The sequence below is a fragment of the Punica granatum genome, chromosome 4, assembly GCF_007655135.1.
Source record: "Punica granatum isolate Tunisia-2019 chromosome 4, ASM765513v2, whole genome shotgun sequence".
In the NCBI taxonomy this organism is placed as follows: domain Eukaryota; kingdom Viridiplantae; phylum Streptophyta; class Magnoliopsida; order Myrtales; family Lythraceae; genus Punica; species Punica granatum.
In genome coordinates, this window is record NC_045130.1 from 21128276 (window position 1) to 21148521 (window position 20246).

Consider the following 20246-nt stretch of genomic DNA (forward strand, 5'->3'; position numbering starts at 1 on the left):
AGTTGTTAGAGGAAAAGATTGAAGTTTGCAGCAGCATTTGATCCAAGGAGGAGTATGTTGGATATTGTTTCAGAGCTGCTTTTCTATGTGTCGCTCGGTGTCTTTGAGTTAGTTTGGTCAAGTCCTATTTCTAAGGATATTTTAGATGTTATGGTTATCTTGTTTGTTGGATAGAATTTGTTATGATTATGTTGCTAGATTTTAGATCAAGTCAGTAAGTTTGTTAATGTGTCTTAGTGGGAGAACGTGTCTTAGTGGCAGAACATTTGGGTATTTTTTAGCCTTTAGCAGTTATGAAGTATATATATATATTTGGTTCATACGTTGAATAAAAAAAAACTTTTCCTTCCCAGAATTTTTGGAGTTTCTTTCTTAAACAACAACAACTACAGCTTCATGAGGGTCACAATCATCTATGTTGGGGGTCACAACCGTCCGTTCTCTGTTCAAATCCGAATTGTTGCCACTTTCTTCACTAGGCATTGCTTCCTTGCTTGTTCCGTTCTTCCCCGAGGCTTCTTCAAGTGTTCGCTCATTTCGCAAGGTAATTGCCTTCATGTGCTCCTTCGAGTTGATTTTGGTATCACTTGGTAGCGATCCTTGAGGTCTCTCACCTTTAGAGCTTGAGCAAATTACACAAGTTGATTCTCGATGTTCCGAATAGATGAAGCTTGAGATCAAATTTGATTTTCCACATTCCGCAAGGCTATTGCATGGTCATGAAGGGCTGAGGCCTGCTCCTACAATATTGCATCAGTCTTAATACAATATTTCAATAAAACTTCTTCTAAAGCGGACTTTGTTTCTTGAGGTTGTGGTTTAGGCTGCAAAAATCCTGGTGGTGGATTCGGTCTTGCTCCTGATGCTTGTTGATTTGTCCAAGAGAAATTCGGATGATTCATCCACCTCGAATTGTAAGTATTGGAGTAAGAATTATTCCTCATATTGCCTCCCACATAATTCGTCGATTCCATAGTTCATGGAGAATTCTCAGAATGTCATTCTCCACACATTCCACAGGAAGTTATTGCCACTGGCGAAGCTTGAAGACGGAAAGTATCCATCATCTCAGTGAGCGTCAAACGTCAATACTTGCGCGGTGAGGTTTGTTATAAGATCCACATCTTGAATTCTAGCAACCCCTCTCGGTGTAGTCCGCTCCACTTGCAAAGAAGAACTTTTGTTAGCTAACTTTTCGTGCAAATCATTTGATTCACTCATCCTCTTATCTCCTCCTACCGCGGAATCAACTGTCACTCGATGAATTGGTGCTAGCCCATTATAAAATGTTCTTATGAGGAGCCACTCTTGTATTCTATGATGTGAGCACTTTCTTTGCAAACCTTTGTACCTGTCCCATGCCTCGTGAAGTGTCTTTCTGCCTGAATGAAGTGATGTCAGTTCCCAGCTGATCTGTTTTACCTGATGGGAAAAATTTTGAGAGGAGCTTTTGAGACATCTGTTCCCATATAGTGAGTGAATTTTGTGGAAGAGAATATAATCACTTCTTAATATTATCTCTTAGAGAGAATGGAAACAACAGAATATGTATAGCATCATCAGAGACTCCATTGAACTTTAGAGTGCCACAAATATCCAAGAAGCGCTTGATGTGTATATTCGGGTTCTCATGCAGTCTTCCTCCGAATGTTGAATTCGCCACCATCGTGATGATAATTGGTTTTAGCTCGAAGTTGTTGGCCTGGATGGGTGGGTATTGGATGCTTAAGAGGAATACTTTAGGCAATGGAACGTCATATTCCCTTAAGAACCTATCCATCTCAAGATTGGCTTGATTGATTCGATTGTCCATATTGGCTGCATTGATGAGTTCTGCACCATCTGCCATGGCTAAGTTCTCTGCCTGAGCTAGCCTTTGTTCTCTTAGTAACATACGAAGAGTTATCCCAATTTCTAAATCGAGAGCGAGTAGTTCAGCGCTTCAAGAAAGGTGCATATAATGACGAAGAACACCTGTAATTAAAACAAGAAAAGAAATTAAAATAAATGAACAAAAATGTATGAACTAAGAGTAATTACTTAATCTCAATATTAATGAATAGTCTAGAAACAGTCCCCACAAAAGCTGATCTAGACCTCACTAAGTACCAAAACTACTACATTAGCTTTTATCTAGACAATCGGGTTTTGAAAGAGTGGATTAAACTAAATCTAAAAACTAAACTAGAGCAATAAAGTATACACGAGTAAAGTCAATGGAGATAAACCTAGAACTTTCAATTTCCTCTAGTACCTTATATAAAATCGATCATTCTATCCATATTCTATCAAATTCATGAATTACTAATCTAGGGTTCTATTATCTTTTTATCCCTCTTCCGAGCGCTACAGAATCGTATTCCCTGTATCGAAATAACTACACTATTGCTAGGCAATTAATAAGCGGGAACCCATTAATCATCAATCATAATTGGCTACCTAAGGCGTTCGGGTATATTTTTATCCCTCACACGAATTAGTTAGTTTTCCAACTCAAACTAAACTTAAGCTATCATATCCATGGCTTAACCTAGAATTCTCTTCCGAGCTCATCTAGATTTCATGATCAATTCAACTGGTGGCTAGTCAATTGAAAGCATTAAGATCGAGATAAGGATAAGCAATTCAATCGAATTCAATAGACAAAGAGAAGAGAAATCACAATTCTATATAAAAATACTAGATTCCATTGAAGCACTAGAAAAAGGAGTTTAGTTCATAATCATAAAAATAAACATAGGATCCCTATAAGAAATCATGAATATGATAACAAGAATTAGAAGAGAAACAAGAAAGAAAAATGTAGCCGGTCTTCCAACTCGAATCACTATCGTCACGCTCTCAATCTCCACTTCTTCTTGCTCTTAACTCGCCGTTCTCTCCGGTGGTGTGTGTCTTCTTTCTGTTTTGAACGTTTTGCCTTAATCTCCTCCTTAAACAGATGTGAATAACCTCTAAAGAGTCTCTTAAAATCTCTCCCGAAATCAAGAGATATTCTTTCCTAAATTAAACTTTTAATTCCCTATCTCTAAGATTAGAGGATATCTTCTAAATTCCAAGAGTATTACTACCAAGAAAATAAAATAGTTCCCTCTTAATTTCTCTCTCTAAGCATGCTCTATCCCACACAAAAGATCGAGATAAACTGAAGTCGGCTATGTGAACTCAGCGATGGTCATGACCCTCAAACTCACGGCCGCAACCGTGATAGCTCTGTACTTTCAGCCTTCCACGATGGTCACAACCGTCTCCAATGACAGTCACAACCCTCTGCGCTCTATCATACTGGAATGCCTCTCGAATTTCTTCAAGTCATATCTTCATCGATCGACCTCCAATTCACGTACCGTTTGAACCTTGACAATCCCAATTGAACAAGCTTTCATCAATATGCAATTGACACCAAAATTAGCAAATTAAACCTGCCCAAATATCAAGAAATTAGAGGCTGAGAAAAGCTCGATTCATGAACTAAATCCTAAAACGACTAAAAACAAACCAAAAAGTACTTAAGACTCTAAAATCCTATCAAAATGCAACCTCATATCAATTATACTATAAACCTACTCAAACCTAACCGAAACTCGATTTAACTTCAAAAAAATCCATAAAAGGTACCAAGTAACTCTATTTTCATAGAGTTAACAAGTGTCCATTTAAAAAAAAAGGGTAAATTACAAAAAAAATCCAAGTTTTGTAAAATGTCTCAATTTTGTCCTAAATTTTGTTTTGTAACAAAAAAATCATAAATTTTCTAAAATGTATCAAAAATGACCTTCGTTATAACTTTCGTCAATTTTTGCTGCTGATGGTGGGTCCCTTTAACAATCCACATAAGTCACACGTAGGCTAGTGGGTCCCTTTAACAGTCCACGGAGGTCACACGTAGGCAAAAATTGACGGAAGTTATAACGGAGGTCATTTTTGAGACGATTTAGAAAACTTATGGTTTTTTTTGTTACAAAACAAAATTTAGGACAAAACTGAGACATTTTACAAAACTTGGGTTTTTTTTTGTAATTTGCCCTAAAAAAATGATTTTGTGCGATTAGTAATATTTCCTTTTGTAGGGAACATACGTGTAAAACGATTTGTAAACATGACGTACATTATTAGAGACATTGTTTTAAACCATAATCACTCGTATTTTTACAAAAAGCGGCATCTTAATTTTTTATTAATTGAAAACCTTTTTATTTCAATGATTTATTTCATGGGAAAGGGGTTCGAGACGGAAAAATCGATATTCCCACGAATCTCGAAGTATTCATTTCGGGGTTTTTTCAGTCAAATAATGTATTCGAAACTTGAAAACATTTTCCGATAAATTTTTTCTACTTGGGTACGCTTTAAATTCCTGAAAAGGGTAAAAATGTAATTTTTTGATAAGTTTAGGGACTAAGGCGCAATTAATTCAAACTGAACTAGTTCAGTTCGAACTAGTTGAACTCAATTCCGTTATTTTGAAAAATTAAGGAAGACTCGCGTGCAAAGGACCAGAGCCGCATGGATAATACCCACACGACGCGAGACGTATGGAGGAGTGGATACTGTCCATGCTGCGTGGGTAGCATCCACGCTAGCTTCTAGCTAGCCCATTCTTATCAGAAAAGCTAGTTGACGCATTCTGGAACACCGAAATTTTAAAAATCTTTTCAAGGTGACCCCTGCATTTTCATTATTTACAAAATGATCCCTGAGTACCCCTCATCTATAAATAGAGGGTCATTTGCTTGATTAAGGATCTTTTGGGAGTTCATGTGTTGAAATGTTGCTGAAATGACCATACCTAAATACTACTCGAAATAGTAAGGGATACCCTGAGAAGGTCCCGGTGATTGTGTCTTAAGCTCAGCTAATCCTAAATCGATTGTATAAGGTATAATTGGGCTTGGACAGCCTCTGATCAGAGTGGAACCTTAGCTTTCTAGCTTAGATTTGGCTCGATTAATTCTCACTCTCTTCATCTCTTACTCGGTTATGTAATAATCTAGTGGAAGATTACTATTTTACCTCGATTTTCCTTAGTTTGATGTTAGTATCATATTAGGCTATAGTTCCGTGAGCTAAATACCATGATTATGTGATGATTAGTGGCATGTTGGTTTAGCTAAGTAGCCCAATATCATGTTTGTAGGCTAGATTGTGCTTAATCTTGCTAGATAAGGATTTAATCTTGCTAATCAGGCTCGGATCTAGGATTAACCCGTTTAGTAGCATGCTTAGGGAGCTTAATCATGCCCGAAATCTTCATGCTTGCTCTCGGATCTTGCTAAATGATAGGTGGCTGAGAAGTTCAGGTGTTAAGTGGACTTGAAAATGTTTAATTAGCATGTGTTTAAGCTAGCTTAACTCTCGGCCATGTAGGTTTGCCTTGATATGCAACGTACGTGCCCTCTATGGTGATTATTGATCTCGGCCGAGTGGGCTCAGGGGTCATTTGAAGTCAATTTGGTGTAAATTAGATGAATTTAGCTTGATTAGGTCTCAGCCATTAGGGATTGATGTCCAATTTGGTGAATTTGATTCACATAGGATTAAAGAGATGGAAATCATAAATCTATGAGTATGTTTAAGTGTAATTGTGGTGTTTAATTGGTCAATTTGAGTCTTCAACCGGTTAATCATGTAGACTCGACTATGAATCATGGGAATTGGGAATCACCCACTTAGAATATGAGTCTTAGGTCTAATTGAAAAGATTCATGGGACCTTGAGGCTTTAGGGTTCTCAGAGTCGAGTGTCCAAATTGATCTGTTCTTCACTGGGTTAAAAACCAAATTTGTTTGAATAGGTGTCAAATATGTGTGATAATTGATTAGTTGGGATTAAAATTGATTAATCACTTATATAGGACACTTCATTCATAATTTTTGGGATAGTCACTCATTTAAAGAGTCCTAGCAACAAATTGAAGGCTTATCATAGCCTTGAGAACTTTAGGACCATTGTTTAGATTTTTGGGATTAATGGATAATCATGTAAATACGATTTAATGAAATGGAATAATTTGGAAATATAAAATGAGTAGACTTAGGATAAATTAATAGATTCCTAGGTTAAGGGCTCTAGGTCCACTTTCTCATTTTTGGACCTTAGGTCCATTTTGTAGGTCCACTTGGCCAATTATGGTTGCTAGGCCCATTGCAGGCCCAAGAAGGCCCATTTCGAGGCCCATGAATGGTTGAATGTACGGATATATGTAAGTGTATGGGCGCGTGTGTGACGTGCAATGCCATGCAATTCATATGTTTATATTTGTAAATCTATGAATATATGCGAATACAACCCTACCATAGGATAAAACAATCGGACATAAGTTGAAAAGTGTAAGTGAGTTAGAAGTTTAGGAAGGTACCGAAAGGACGAGTTATTGGCTTGCGGGTCTTTAATCCCGTAACAAAGTCACTGTATCTAGTTTTCTGGTTCAAGACCGAGTCAATACTCAAAGTCTCTAGGAGGTTAGCATCTTGACCACTCTAGGGACTTAGGTGGCTCGCCAACCAACCTAAAACAGTGTAATGGCGACTCCAAATAATAAGTCTCAGGCACACCGATTAATCTAACTATTCAAGTTGCTTAGTGTGTGAAAACCCCTATTGACACATATAAATCATTAAATACTTAATAATTTTATTATAGAAGCACTTTCTTGATTTAAAATATATAATCTCAAAATTTATTTATAAAAATTACAATTTCTTAAAATAAATATCTATAATTGGCTAAATCACATAAACTTGGCATAATACACGACTTGTCTGTATTTTTCTGTTTTCAGCTGTTTTATCAGTTTCTATCAATTTTTATCTGTTTTCTACTATTACTTGTTATTCCTTGCAGTTCGGGTCCGAACTCTTAGGCCACGCATATCACGGGGTCCAACGCTCCAAACCATCGATCACGGGGTCCAACACCCCCATGTACACCAAGCGCACGCAACCCGAGTGCGGAATGGGGTCTAGCCCCGAGTCACCACTCCACTCCCAGTAATGTCTATGTGGAAGACGACTTGGATCGAGTGTGTGAATCGTGGTTAGAAATCACCCGGGAGCTTGAACGGTCCAACGGTTATCGTGAGAATCGATCGACTCTCGCGTCGCTCGTTGGTCTGGTCGGACCCGACCGCCGGCTCCCTGAGCCCGCGTTGCCTTAATTTACTTGTCGGTTACTCAAAAATCTCACGGTGAGCCGGAGCGGAATATTGGCCCTACACAAACTGATCGGGATCCACTTACTTTATTCAGTTGTACTTTGTAATTATTCGAGAGAACATTGCGAGGATCCCTGATCGGCGAGCGAGAGGTCCGAGTGTCGAACCGTCAAGTTGGTCTATTGTTACCAAGAGATGAGTAAGCTCGAACACTCGTGGTCTCGGTTCGCATAGGGAATCGACCATCACGGTTCGACGAATTGTAACGCGAAGATAGTGATCCGATTTCTCGAGACGCAAGCCTACTTTTCTCTCGAGGCCTTAGCCTGAAGTGATCATTCCACTGAATTTACGATGTTAAAACGGGCGAGTCAAGTGCAACCTAATCCATGCGGTAAATAAATAAAATGGCAAGCCTAGCAAGCTAGAGTACCAAAAGGGCGTACGGGATATAGGCCCGCACATAATAGAACCCCCGAGTTCGGAATTTCCGATTCCGTATAGACCAATGCCTTAACAATTAGGTGTACCTCGTACCCCTAGATTTGGGTAACTTACCGGCCCTCGACCATCGGGTCATTAAATGGTAGGTGACGACTCATTCTCACGGATGTCCGTCGCGCGTCCCCGGGAAGGTGGACACTCTCAAGCCGTGTTGCATAGGCTTCGCGCATGCGTGCGCCACCAAGATTAAATTCGGGTGCGCACAGTTTGGCGACTCCAGTGGGGACATACTTAGTGGGTTCGGGCTTAATTCCGTTTGCTTGCTTGTTTGTTTATTTACCGCTTTCCATCTTTTACCGCTTATCTACTTACGCGCATTTATTTTACGCATGCATTGCATATCACTCTAGCTTTAGGTGCCTCATTCGAAATCCCACGGGCGCCAAAATAGGAAACTAGGTTAGTCAGAGGTTTCGAGTAAGGGAATGGATCGAGTCGGCTATGCCACCGAACCGGCCCCCAAAGATCCTCGCTTGATTTCAAGGAATGCACACCCTTGTATCGGGAGCCCCCATCCCTAGTTAGTGGTTCTCCCAATAGCACCAAAACCATGCATAAACAAGGACCGTCATGCTAGACTAATTTTTGCCTCCATGCCGTCAACCGACCCCAAAGTCGAGTCTTTGAGTCGGCCCATAGTTTTTCTTAGGACGGGCCTCTTGTTGTTTTCTTTGAGAAAGAACGATGTATATTGTAAAGAATACAGTTATAGTTTGTCTTTCCGCATTGCATGCATTGTTTTCAAAATAACTTAGGACATTACATTGGTTTGATTCTTAGACATTGAACCGACATCTCCTCCATTTAGGTAAGAATGGATCGCCCGGCTTCCGGCCTTAGGCTCGAGTCGATCACACCACCCAGGCAGGAAATCATGCGCATCTGGAGGACACTCCGCCCGGTGGATCGCACCTTCATTTGATGCATCATCGGAGACTTAGTAATGCTCGTAGAAGTCCCGGTGGACTAGATCTTCTTGAGGACCGCCATCGAGTTTTGGAATCCCCAACACGCAGTGTTCAACTTCCAGGGGACGGAATTGACCCCCACGAATGAGGAACACACAGCGCTCATCCAGAGGCCCATACCCACCAACCAATGCATCTTTATTCCCAATCCGTTCGTCGTGATTCGAAGCCAACTCTCTACCTTCCTAGGCATACCTGTCTAGGAGGTCCACCACGAACTTCATTAAGGATGGGATCATGGCATTAGGATCGCATGGCTCCTAGACTGGATGCTCCTCCGTGCACTGACGCCTTCGACGGGGTCCTATCAGCGCGACGCATGTCACGGATTTTTGCTTTTGATCTTTGGTACAATCTTGTTCCCGCACACACCAAACCTCATTGGCGAGGCTATAGCCCAAGTCGTCCTCCAAGCGGTAGGAGGCCATAGCTATGTGGGGGCTTTGCTAGCCGAGACCGTTCGGTCTCTAGACTATGTTAGAGAGGTTTGGCGTGGCAGGATGAGAGGATCCCCACACCTCCTACAAGTTTGGCTCCTCACGCACATCCGCCCCTTTTGCTCATCACATCCCTTCTCTTACATTGCGGATGAGCGTTCACTAATCGCACGCTTGGTTCCAGTCTTTCCACTTCCCGAGCGCAGTTTCTCGGAATGGAGGCACTTCTTGTACGAGTTAACACCCGCGCGGTTTTTATGGGTCGTTTGTTGGAATCCCGGTGGCCCCATGATCAAGGGATGTCCCGGAATTGTGGGTATCCCTCTCCTCAGCCACTTGGGAAGCATGCTCATATTCCCCGGCCGTGTAATCAGACAACTCGGTGGCCTACAGGATGTCCCTGCTGAGGCAGACCGCCTACCCTATCGCATTCAGTGGGCCGATTCAACATCCACGGCACCCGCGAGGTTTCTACAAATCCGGGACATTGGCCGTCAGCGGGACACTAGCATCATACAACGTCTTTACTTCCCCGAACACCCCATTGACGAAGAGCGAGCACTCTCTGCCACATCAACATACGTGGTTCAGTTCTACTCACGGGGCTCGGTGTCCCCGCAGCGGCCCCAGACTATCCCGATCCCGCGAGCCGCACCTACGGCCACTCCGAAAGCCAAAAGCTCCGCCCAAGCGGCCATGCGCACAGAGCTACAGTCCATCAGGGAAGAGCGTGATAGACTTCGCTGCGAGCTCGTCGACTCCCTCGCAGAAGTCGCAGACTACAGGGAACTTCAGAGAGAGCTAGCTCAAGCACGCGCCCGAATCGCGGACCTAGACCGGGAGATAGCCCATCTGAGCGCTACGCTGGATGGAGCGAGGGCAAAGGCGCGCAAAGTCTCCAATCCCTAAGATTAGCAGTTGCATTCGTTTTTGCCCTCACTCGAACCTACGCGGCTCTCAGCTGGCTACCGAGCGCAATGGGATGTCGGTTTATGTTTACGTTCCTCTTTCTTTCATGTACTATCTTTACAAAAACTATGGAACTCGAATTAAATCAATGTAATGACATTAGTATTTTGAAACTCATGCATCTCATGCATCTCACCCTTTATTTATTGTTCCACACTTATTCTTCCGAAATAGTCAATATCACACTTACGCTTACACACTTATGGAATCTAGGTAATCACAACTGGTGTCACATCGTTATCCCACTCGTCAGCGTGTTAGGATGACAAAAGAGAACCGAATCGACATTTCTGAGGAAGTCAATCCACCAATCCCGGCTCATTCTTAGCCACCCTCGACACATGCTTCGCCGCCTCCAACTCCCGCGAGCGTACCACCGACGTATTTAGACGCTCCTTCGGTACATCTCCCACCGCTGGCATCTTTAGGGTCACCCCCTCCACGAGTCTCGCCACCAGTAGCGCAGACATCATCTACCTCCGATGACCACGCACGCATCGCGGCACTCGAAGGCACAATTAACCAACTAGCTGCCAACATGACCACTAACATGGCCGAACTATTTGCCCTACTCAGAGGGCCGAACCGTGCTTCCTCGAGCTCCACCCCTTCCTCGAGACAAGGGCCAACAGTCGACCCAACCTCTTGGATCCCGCCGACCCAGGTTCTGGAAAGCGCTGATGCTGCTGCCCCGCCAACAACACACGCGCCGACGGTTTACCCGTTTGCTATCCCCTTGTCGCCGCCACCGGCCCTTACAGCCATCCCTCTTTTACCAGCGATATTCCTAACTTCAGACCAGGCCCTGTCTGCGCCACCACTTGTCTCTATGCCGGCCCCAGCCGTAGTCTATACCACCCCTCCACCGATGATTTTCCCGGCGCCAAGCGTACCTGCTCCGGTTCGCCCTCAAGCTGCAGAATGTCCTCTCTACCCGTCCCTACAACCCCCCATTAGCCTCCCCTACCAAGCACCACTTCCCATAAACACCACTTTTCCCGGATCGGGCACGCCGACTCACGCGACCCATTTCGCTTCACCAACGCACTTTTTCCCGAGGTTGACGCCGAGCAGGAACGTAGACTGAAGAGAATGAAGGAGACAATACGAGCCCTGCAAGCAAATGAGACTCGCCCCAACGCAAGCTATGGCGACTATAGTCTCTTCCCAAGCATGCGGTTACCCTCGAAGGTCAAGATCCCTGAGTTTAAGACTTATGAAGGCACGACAGATCCGCGACACCACCTTCGCCATTACCGGGGAAAGATACTACAGTATTGGGATTACGAGGAATTCGTCATCCACTCATTTCAAGATAGCCTGACAGGATCGGCCCTCGATTGGTTCATGTCGCTGAAGGCCGAAGACATCCCTACATGGGCGGACCTCTCCCGAAAGTTCATCGATCAATACCAATGCTACGCGGAGACGCCTTCGACCCTTCAAGAGTTGAGCACGAGAGAAATGGCGCAAGGCCAAAAGTTCGAAGATTACGCCGCCAAATGGCGTGCCCAAGCGGCGAAACATATCCCTCCAATCAGCAAGGTACAACATATTCAATTATTCCACTCCACCATACGAGGAGTGTACTACTCGCATCTGTTGGCCAACACATCCTCGTTTTTCGACCTCATCGAGGCCGAGAAGAAGCTTGACATGGGTATGAAGCTCGACGGGATGGAAGGCCCTGTCGGCAAGGGTGAAGGAGAACCCTCTAGAAGGACCACCGTCGGAGTGCCCTCCACAGGAGGCAGGAAAGGCAAGGAAACGGCGGTCAACATCGTCAACTCGGGACACCCAAGGGCCCAGCATTACTTAGTGAATCTCGCGCCCGTACCACCTGCCGCTCCTGCTTACTTCCCACCACCTCCACAGCACCAACCTCAATCGATCTACTACTCGGCTCCAACGGTTCCACCACCGATGACCTCGCAGCCGTTCGTACATCACTATACACCTGTCTCAACTCCATCCCCTCAACCTAAGCCTCCGATGTCGAGAGCTCCTCCGCCGGCGCAGCAGGCCCCTGGTTCACAAGGCCCACAGGTCGACGCCGCTCAATACCGATCACGCAAGCAGTATACACCTTTACCGGCCCCACTTTCCCATACATATCGGCAATTCCTTGCGGGCAACCAGATCTAGTCGATATCCCCCGGCCCGAGCTTTGATCTGACCACTCAAGATCAGTCTAGGCACTGCGAATACGATCAAGGGGAGCCGGGGCATACTCTTGATAATTGTTGGAGGTTGCGAGACGAGATTCAAAGAAGGATCGACAACAACAGGCTCACCTTCAATGTCATCAGGCCCCCAAATGTGCAGGCTAACCCCCTCCCTGATCACAGGCCGAGCTCGGGACCCTACATAAACATGATCAGTGTATGCACCTTGTGGGAGGACGCGAACGTACAGGATGATCCCCCTCCCTTCGTGATCGATTATACCCCTAAAGAACCCACGGTCGAGTTCACAAGGCATATAGCCTCACTAGCCCCTCTTGTCATAGATATCCCCGCCCGGGAACCGTATTTGGACAACAAAGTCCCTTGGACCTATGAAAGAGGCGTCGGGAACCTCGAGCGACAGTTCAGTGTCATGGGCGTGACACGCTCGGGGAGAGTATATGAGAATCCGGTGATCACAGACAAAGGGAAGGCGCGCGCCACTGAAGTTGGGGCAGTACCCAGAACTACGCCTTTTCCGCCCAATAAGGTGACCGAAGAGGAAGTTGAAGTATTCATGAAGATCATAAAGGCGAGCGAGTACAGGGTGGTAGAGCAGATGGCCAAGTCTCCAGCCCATGTCTCTCTACTCACTCTCCTCCTCAGTTCGGAGCCACACCGGGAGGCTCTCCTGCAGGTGTTAACGGCGGTGCAAGTCCCGAAGGAAACGCCCCTAGACAGGATAGAAGCGACCGTTAGCTCCATTTTCTCCAACACCATCTCGTTTTCGGAAGATGAACTCCCCTCCGAAGGGTGGGCACAATCACGGGCGTTGCACATCGTCTGCAAGTGCAACAACTATGTCATCGGCGAGTCATGATTAACAATGGTTGTACGGACCCGAATTTGGACTCTCGCCGGGGCCCGCATGTGTGCTTTTGGATCGCGCGGCTTGGGAGTGTCCACCTTCCCGTGGGGACGCGTGACAGACACGCGTGAGAGAAGGAGTCGCCACTTATCATTTTACGATCCGTAGGTCGAAGGCAGATAAGTTACCCGGGTCTAAGGGTACGGAACACCTAGTTTGTTGTTAAGGCATTGGTCTGTGCGGAACCGGAAAGTCCGTGTTAGGGGGTTCATGTTACGTGCGGGCCTATATCCCGCACGCCCTTTCGGTACTCTGATTTGCTAGGCTTGCATGTTTTATTATTTACCGCATAAATTAAGCTGCACTCGGCTCGCGCGTTTTGACACCGGAGATTCGGTGAACTAAATGATGTCGGTGGAGAAGCCGAGAGAGAAGTAAACCCGTGTGTCGGGGAATTGGTTCACAATCTTTCATTACAGTTCATCGAACCATAACGGTTGACTCCCTGCGTGAACCGAAACCACGAACTTTGAGGTTTACTTTCCTATGAGCAAACGTTGAATCGATTTCGATTAATTCTACTCTCGAATCGTTCGCTCACTGAATGGGATTCTTACGATAACAAATGTACAAATAACTCCTTACAATGTGCTCTCAGAATAAATACAATAAATTACAAATTACAAATGATTGAATCCCATTCGGTTCGCTTTCGGTTAATATTCCTCTCGACTCACCGTGAGTTTAGGAAATAACCAAAAAGTGCAATTCAGTGGGCTCTTAGTGAATGGGGGATTGAACCCCGTGAGTGATGATTAGGGCATTGAACCCTGTGATCGATGATTAGGGCGTTGAACCCTAATATTGTTCGGCTTATGGATCAAGCTCGACCCGCATGGCAAACAGGTGCGGAAAGATGACAAGCAATAGATAAATAACAGACAATGTGTTTGTTATTGTCGTGTTTACGTGAATTAACAGATTATTAACCCAGTGGTGTTTTTGCACGCAAATGCCATATGCTAAGCAATCAAACACGTGCCAATGTTTTAGCATTCGGCTTTTGTTGGAGAACTTGACATATCGGATGTCTGTAGTCAAGTTTCCTGTGTGTGGATTGCTTTTACAGTCGTTCTGTATTGTGTCACTGAATTACCATTGAATTAGCCAAACTCGTGTTTTGACTCTAGATTTGGAATCTAGAATTCCTCCTAACCATTATCTAGTGTTTGGTTAGGTCGAGTGAAAGGTTAATCAGCATTTTGCATGTTTTCTAACAGAGATAACCGTTCTAGTTACCCGAGTCTATGTTAGGATGATAAAAACTCATCAGTTAGATAAGAAAAGGCTATGCAGATGAGCCTGCACCTGAACAGGTAGCCCGTTCTTATCCCGTACTGTAGTGTTTCTGTCATGCTAACCCTAGGGGTGTCGCTGAATTGTGAAAAGACGATTTTGCCCTTTATTTGAAAATTGTTTTCATAAAAGGGGAAACATCGTAGTGCGGGCCACCTCGGCCTGTAGCCGGTGTCGACCAATTCTCTGGATCGTCCAGGGTTGTGCAAAAACCTTGAAAAAGCCAAAGAACCGGTCGATCTGCCCAGAAGTGATCTAGAAAGATCTTCTATATCCTGACCTGAGTTACCTGGAATCAGTTAAAAACTCAAGTTGAGACACAGAAGCCCTTTTCAGATGTCCATGGTACATCGGACCGCGTGTTTCGGGTTTTGAAATTGATAAATTTGAAAAGGGCACCAACGTCATTCGACGCGAGTTATCAGTTAATAGCCAATTCGTGTAAACTTGTTTGAATTGAATGAATTGACCGTGTGAGTGTCCCGATTAACCCGTTAGTGAAATTAATGCTTAAGGGTTGTGCCGAATGCATTAATTACGAAAACAATTCGTGACTTGGTGACCAAGACGGGTCAAGAAAGACCGAGGATGATTCGGCCAACGATGGCCGAAACACCCTTTGGTCCTAATAGGCCCGAAAGGGTCTCCGAATTGCGAATCCATGCATATTTTGGTTTGGAAAGACATTTCATGTGAGATTCTCGATGTAATTGAACTTGCAAATTAGATGAAATCTGAGAACGGATTTAAAACAGGAAGAGGAAGCCTCATGGAACCCGAATAACTCCATGAGACTCTTGGCCTATTCTCCTTGGAGAAAGTCGAGAGGCCTCATGGCTTGTATTTGGTTTCACGAGTTTTCCCCGTCTTGTTTTGAACCGTTTCTCCCATTCTCAAACATCAAACATGTTAAATAACACGATTAAACGAAAGTCGGTATTATCATGATTTAAATAACACATTCAAACATGCAACCATGCACAAACATATTATTTAAGGAATCAATAAAATAATACCGACTTCATGCATGTAAGAAAACACGAGAAAACTCGGGAATCGAGCTTGGATAGGGCTAAGAAGGCCGATCTTAACCCCGAGGAAAGCAAGCCAAGCCTCGGTCACCTCTTCTTGAGGCAAACCCGAGAGCTCTTTTGCTTATTCCGGGTCGGGAAGGTCTTCCGAGGGTCGATCCAAACGTTTCCCGACATGCTAACATGTTATATGATGATGAACATGCATAATATAATATGAAAGTGTATAAAAATTAAGTCTTGCAAGTTAAACATGCATAAAACGCCATATTACTTCATAGCCATGCAAATAATGTAAAAGGTTCTAACTTCTCTAAATCGAGAGTGTTTTACCTAGCCTCGGGATACGAAGAAAGAGTCGGGGAAGTGTTCGAGAGTCGGGTGACTCGGTTGAACGCTTGGAACAGTGCTTGGGTGCAAGGGCATGCACGTTCGGGGAGCTAGGCGCACAGGGCGTGCGGCAGGAGTGCACGGGAGGCGCGCGGGAGGCGACAGGCGCATAGGCAGGCGCGCGGGGTGCACGGGCGTGCGCACCCGAGAGCACGTCCTTCACCCGAAATCACCTAAATGACCTGAAATGATGAGCAAATGACTTCACAAGGGCAACCACCTCCACCGCCTCACCGCATACTATGGGAAGCTCAACAGGGACATTCCAATTCCCCCACTATCCCACTTCTTTCTCGGGCCTCCACACATCATCGGGAGCACCCTTGACGGCCCTTCCTCGGACTTCGACGACGCGCCTGCCGCTCTGCCAGCTGTGTACGACGTCACCGAGGAGATTCCTTCAGGGGTTCACATCCGCCTTGCGTAGGAGGATGAGGAGCTTGACAACTGGATCGCCGATGTGTAAGGCTTATCTATGTACAAGATGTTTCCCGCGTGTCAGCATAGCCATAAGCCGCACGACGGAAGAGGGATCTCTGTTGTGGCTTCACATTCATACTATCAATGAAATCCCTACATGCATTTTTGAACTCCCACGTCTATTATCCCCTTTTCCTGTTCATTCATTCGCAGCATTCTAAATTTTTTAAGACGATTCTTTTAAATTTCCAAGCTCCACTCGAATCCAAATGTCCGACACGTCGATTCAAACCCATTCGAAGAATGTCTCGGAGAGCCCCGACCCATATACTTCGGTGAAGGGCTTGCCGAGGATGGTCAAATGTCCGAGATAGAGGAGAGTTTGCGTTGCCTCGAGGACCATTAACTCACCTCGGCCAAGGCAACAGAGGAGATCAACGTGGGCACCGAAGAAGAGCCTCGCACTTTGAAAATCGGGACAGGCCTCGACCCTACACAACGAACCCGGATATTTGACTTCCTAAGAGAATACTAAGAGGTTTTCGCCTGGTCCTATGCCGATATGCCAGGCTTGGACCCTTCAATAGTCAAGCACTTTCTTCCACTCGACACTGAGAAGTTTCCGCCCAAGCAACAGCAATTACGACGACAGCGAGCCAACCTTCTCCTTCGCATCAAAGAGGAGGTCGTCAAGCAAATCAACGCGGGGTTCCTCGAAGTCATCAACTATTCCGAGTGGGTGGCAAATATTGTGCCAGTGGAAAAGAAGGACGGAAGAGTTCGAGTTTGCGTCGACTACCGAGTCCTTAACAAGGCTAGCCCTAAAGACAATTTCCTTCTGCCTCATATCGACGTCCTAGTCGACAATACGGCACGCCACGCTCAATTCTCTTTCATGGACGGCTTCTCCGGATACAATCAAATCCGGATGGCCGAAGAGGACAAAATCAAGACGACCTTCACCACAATGTGGGGAACCTTCTGCAACCGCGTCATGCCTTTCGGTCTCAAAAACGCCGGGGCAACTTATCAGAGAGCTATGGTCACGTTGTTTCACGACATGATGCACAAGGAAGTCGAGGTCTATGTCGATGACACGATTGCCAAATCCAAAGAATGAGAAGATCACCTCGTCAACTTGAAGCGTCTTTTCGACCGCTTAAAGGAGTACAAGCTCCGGCTCAATCCGGCAAAGTGCACGTTCGGCGCCCGGTCGGGGAAGCTGTTAGGCTTCGTGGTCAGTGAGCGTGGTATCGAGGTTGATCTGGACAAAGTCAAGGCAATCAAAGACCTACCCCCGCCGTCAACGGTCCGTGAGGTACGCGGCTTCTTGGGACGGTTAAATTACATCGCACGCTTCATCGCGAATCTGACGGACAAGTGTCAACCACTCTTTCGCTTGCTCCGCAAGAATGCGGCGATCGAGTGGGACCGGGAGTGTCAGAATGCCTTTGACGTCATCAAGGCCTACTTAGTTCAACCGCCAGTGCTGGTCCCACCTGTGCCAAATCGTCCCCTCATCTTGTACCTAACAGTGCGCCGACAGTCTTTAGGATGTATGTTGGGACAAGAGGATGAGTCAACACACACAGAAAGGGCAATATACTACCTAAGCGAGAAGTTTACCGAAGGGGAATCTAATTATTCGGAGATCGAGAAGATGTGTTGTGCGTTGGTATGGGTCATGCAAAGGCTCCGACAGTACACGCTCTATCACACAATCCACTTGCTATCAAAAGCGAATCCCCTACGGTATTTGCTCGATTGCCCGTCCTCCATGACGAACATCGCAAAATGGCGCTGCCAACTGACAGAATATGATATCGAGTACGTGTTTCGCACGTCAATCAAAGGGCAAGCAATCGCCGACCACCTAGCGGAATTCCCAATTGAGGATGACACACCGATTAATTCCGACTTCCCGGACGAAGGGATCCTCCAAGTAGATGATGAGGAGGATGAGCCGACGTGGAAGATGTATTTCGACGGGGCGGTCAATTCCGTAGGATCCGGAGTCGGCGCAGTGCTGATATCCCCTGACGGGCACCATTATCCGGTTGCTGCGAAAGTTGACTTCTCCTGCACCAATAACATGGCCGAATACGAGGTGTGCATCCTTGGCCTACAAGTAGCAATTGACTTCAAGGTGAAGGAGTTGGAAGTGTTCGGTGACTCCATGCTCACAATCTTCCAGACGTTGGGGCAATGGAAGACAAAGGACGCAAAGTTAATCCCGTACCACGAGTATCTCGAGGAGTTGACAAAAAGCTTCGAGAAGATCTCATTCACCTACACTCCGCGTACGAAGAACCAATTTGCGGACGCGCTCGCAACACTCGCATCCATGGCGAGCATCACAAAGGGGAACCTCATCGAGCCCCTCGAGATTGAGATCGCCAAAGGTCCGACCTATTGCGACGCCATCGAAGCAACCGACGCTAAACCGTGGTACGAGGACATCAAGCACCTCCTGCAAACGGGCCAATATCCTCCATTCGTTGATCGCCGCGACCGGAAGACGCTAAGACGACTAGTAGTGCACTACTTCTTAAGCGGCGAAACACTCTATCGGCGATCCTTCGACGCTACATTGCTCAGGTGCATCGACATACACGAGGTGTGGCGTCTCATGGAGGAGGTACACGGGGGAAGTTGCGGCCCTCACATGAACTGGCTCATGCTTGCCAAGAAGCTCATGCGCTTGGGATATTATTGGTCTACTATGGAAACCGACTGCGTCAGGCACGTCAGGCACTGTCACCTGTGTCAGGTCTATGCGAGTCATATTAAAGCACCCCCTAACGAGCTGCATCCAATGACAGCCCCATGGTCTTTCTCAATGTGGGGCATCGACGTGATCGGTCCTATTAACCCCAAAGCATCCAACGGGTACCTATTTATCCTAGTGGCAATCGACTACTTTACTAAGTGGATCGAGGCCATCACGCTTGCTTCGGTCACCGCAAAGGCTGTGGCACGTTTCATCAAGCGTGACATCATTGCTCGCTACGGAGTCCCCGCGACAATCATTACGGACAACGCCAAAAATATGAACAATAAGATCATCGACGAGCTCTGTGCACAATTCAAAATTCAACATCGCAATTCCACGCCGTAGCGTCCCCAAATGAACGGTGCAGTGGAAGCGGCGAACAAAAACGTCAAGAGGATCATCGAAAAAATGACGGTGAACTACAAGGATTGGCATAAGATGCTCCCCTACGCACTCTTGGCATACCGAACGTCCATACGTACTTCGACCGGGGCAACCCCGTATTCCTTAGTCTACGGCACGGAGGCGGTCCTCCCAATCGAAGTAGAAATCCCCTCCATGAGGATCCTTGCCGAGACCGAACTTAAAGAAGCATAATGGGCAAAACAGCGCTATGAGCAGCTCAATCACATCGACGAGAGGAGACTGAAAGCACTATGCCACGGACAATGTTACCAACAAAGGATGGCTCGAGCATTCAATGCAAGGGTCCACCATCGCGAATTCAAGCCCGGCGACCTTGTCCTACGGAAGGTTCTACACGTCGTGCCCGATTCCCAAGGAAAGTTCTCGTATAAATACGACGGACCTTTTGTTGTCAGGGAGACCTTCTCTGGAGGAGCAATCATTTTAAGCGACATGGACGAAACAGAAAACACACTCCCGATCAATGCCGACGCTATTAAGAAGTATTATCCCTGATCGCTCCTCAGCGCCTCACGGTTTCTTCTTCCTCCTCGCCACTGCGGGCCACAGACAAAATACTTGTCCTTCAGTCTTCGGGCTTCGAACCCGTTCAATTGCAACGTTCTCAATGCTCATTAGATTTGCGTCTATTCCCGTCATTCTTCCTCACCCCAAAACATTCTTGAGAGAAAAAGAGTAAATTCCCGCTAGGTCGAAAACCTCTCTGAGGCAGCCTGGGCAAAAGTTAGGGAGAGAGGGGCACGGCTTAAAATCCCGCAAAGGGGAGCCGTGGCAAAAGGAGAGCAT

General features: G+C 45.9%; 2 protein-coding genes across 2 annotated transcripts; both read left to right on the forward strand.

Annotated features, from left to right (window-relative positions):
- Positions 1-11123: 11123 nt before the first annotated feature.
- Positions 11124-13076, forward strand: LOC116204225. The gene is made up of 2 exons (XM_031536308.1): positions 11124-12109; positions 12302-13076. The coding sequence occupies exons 1-2, from the start codon at positions 11124-11126 to the stop codon at positions 13074-13076; spliced, it is 1761 nt and encodes a 586-aa protein (XP_031392168.1).
- Positions 13077-18038: 4962 nt separating this feature from the next.
- On the forward strand, positions 18039-19955 carry LOC116204226. Its single transcript, XM_031536309.1, has 3 exons — positions 18039-18368; positions 18474-19003; positions 19856-19955. The coding sequence occupies exons 1-3, from the start codon at positions 18039-18041 to the stop codon at positions 19953-19955; spliced, it is 960 nt and encodes a 319-aa protein (XP_031392169.1).
- The last annotated feature ends 291 nt before the right edge of the window (positions 19956-20246 follow it).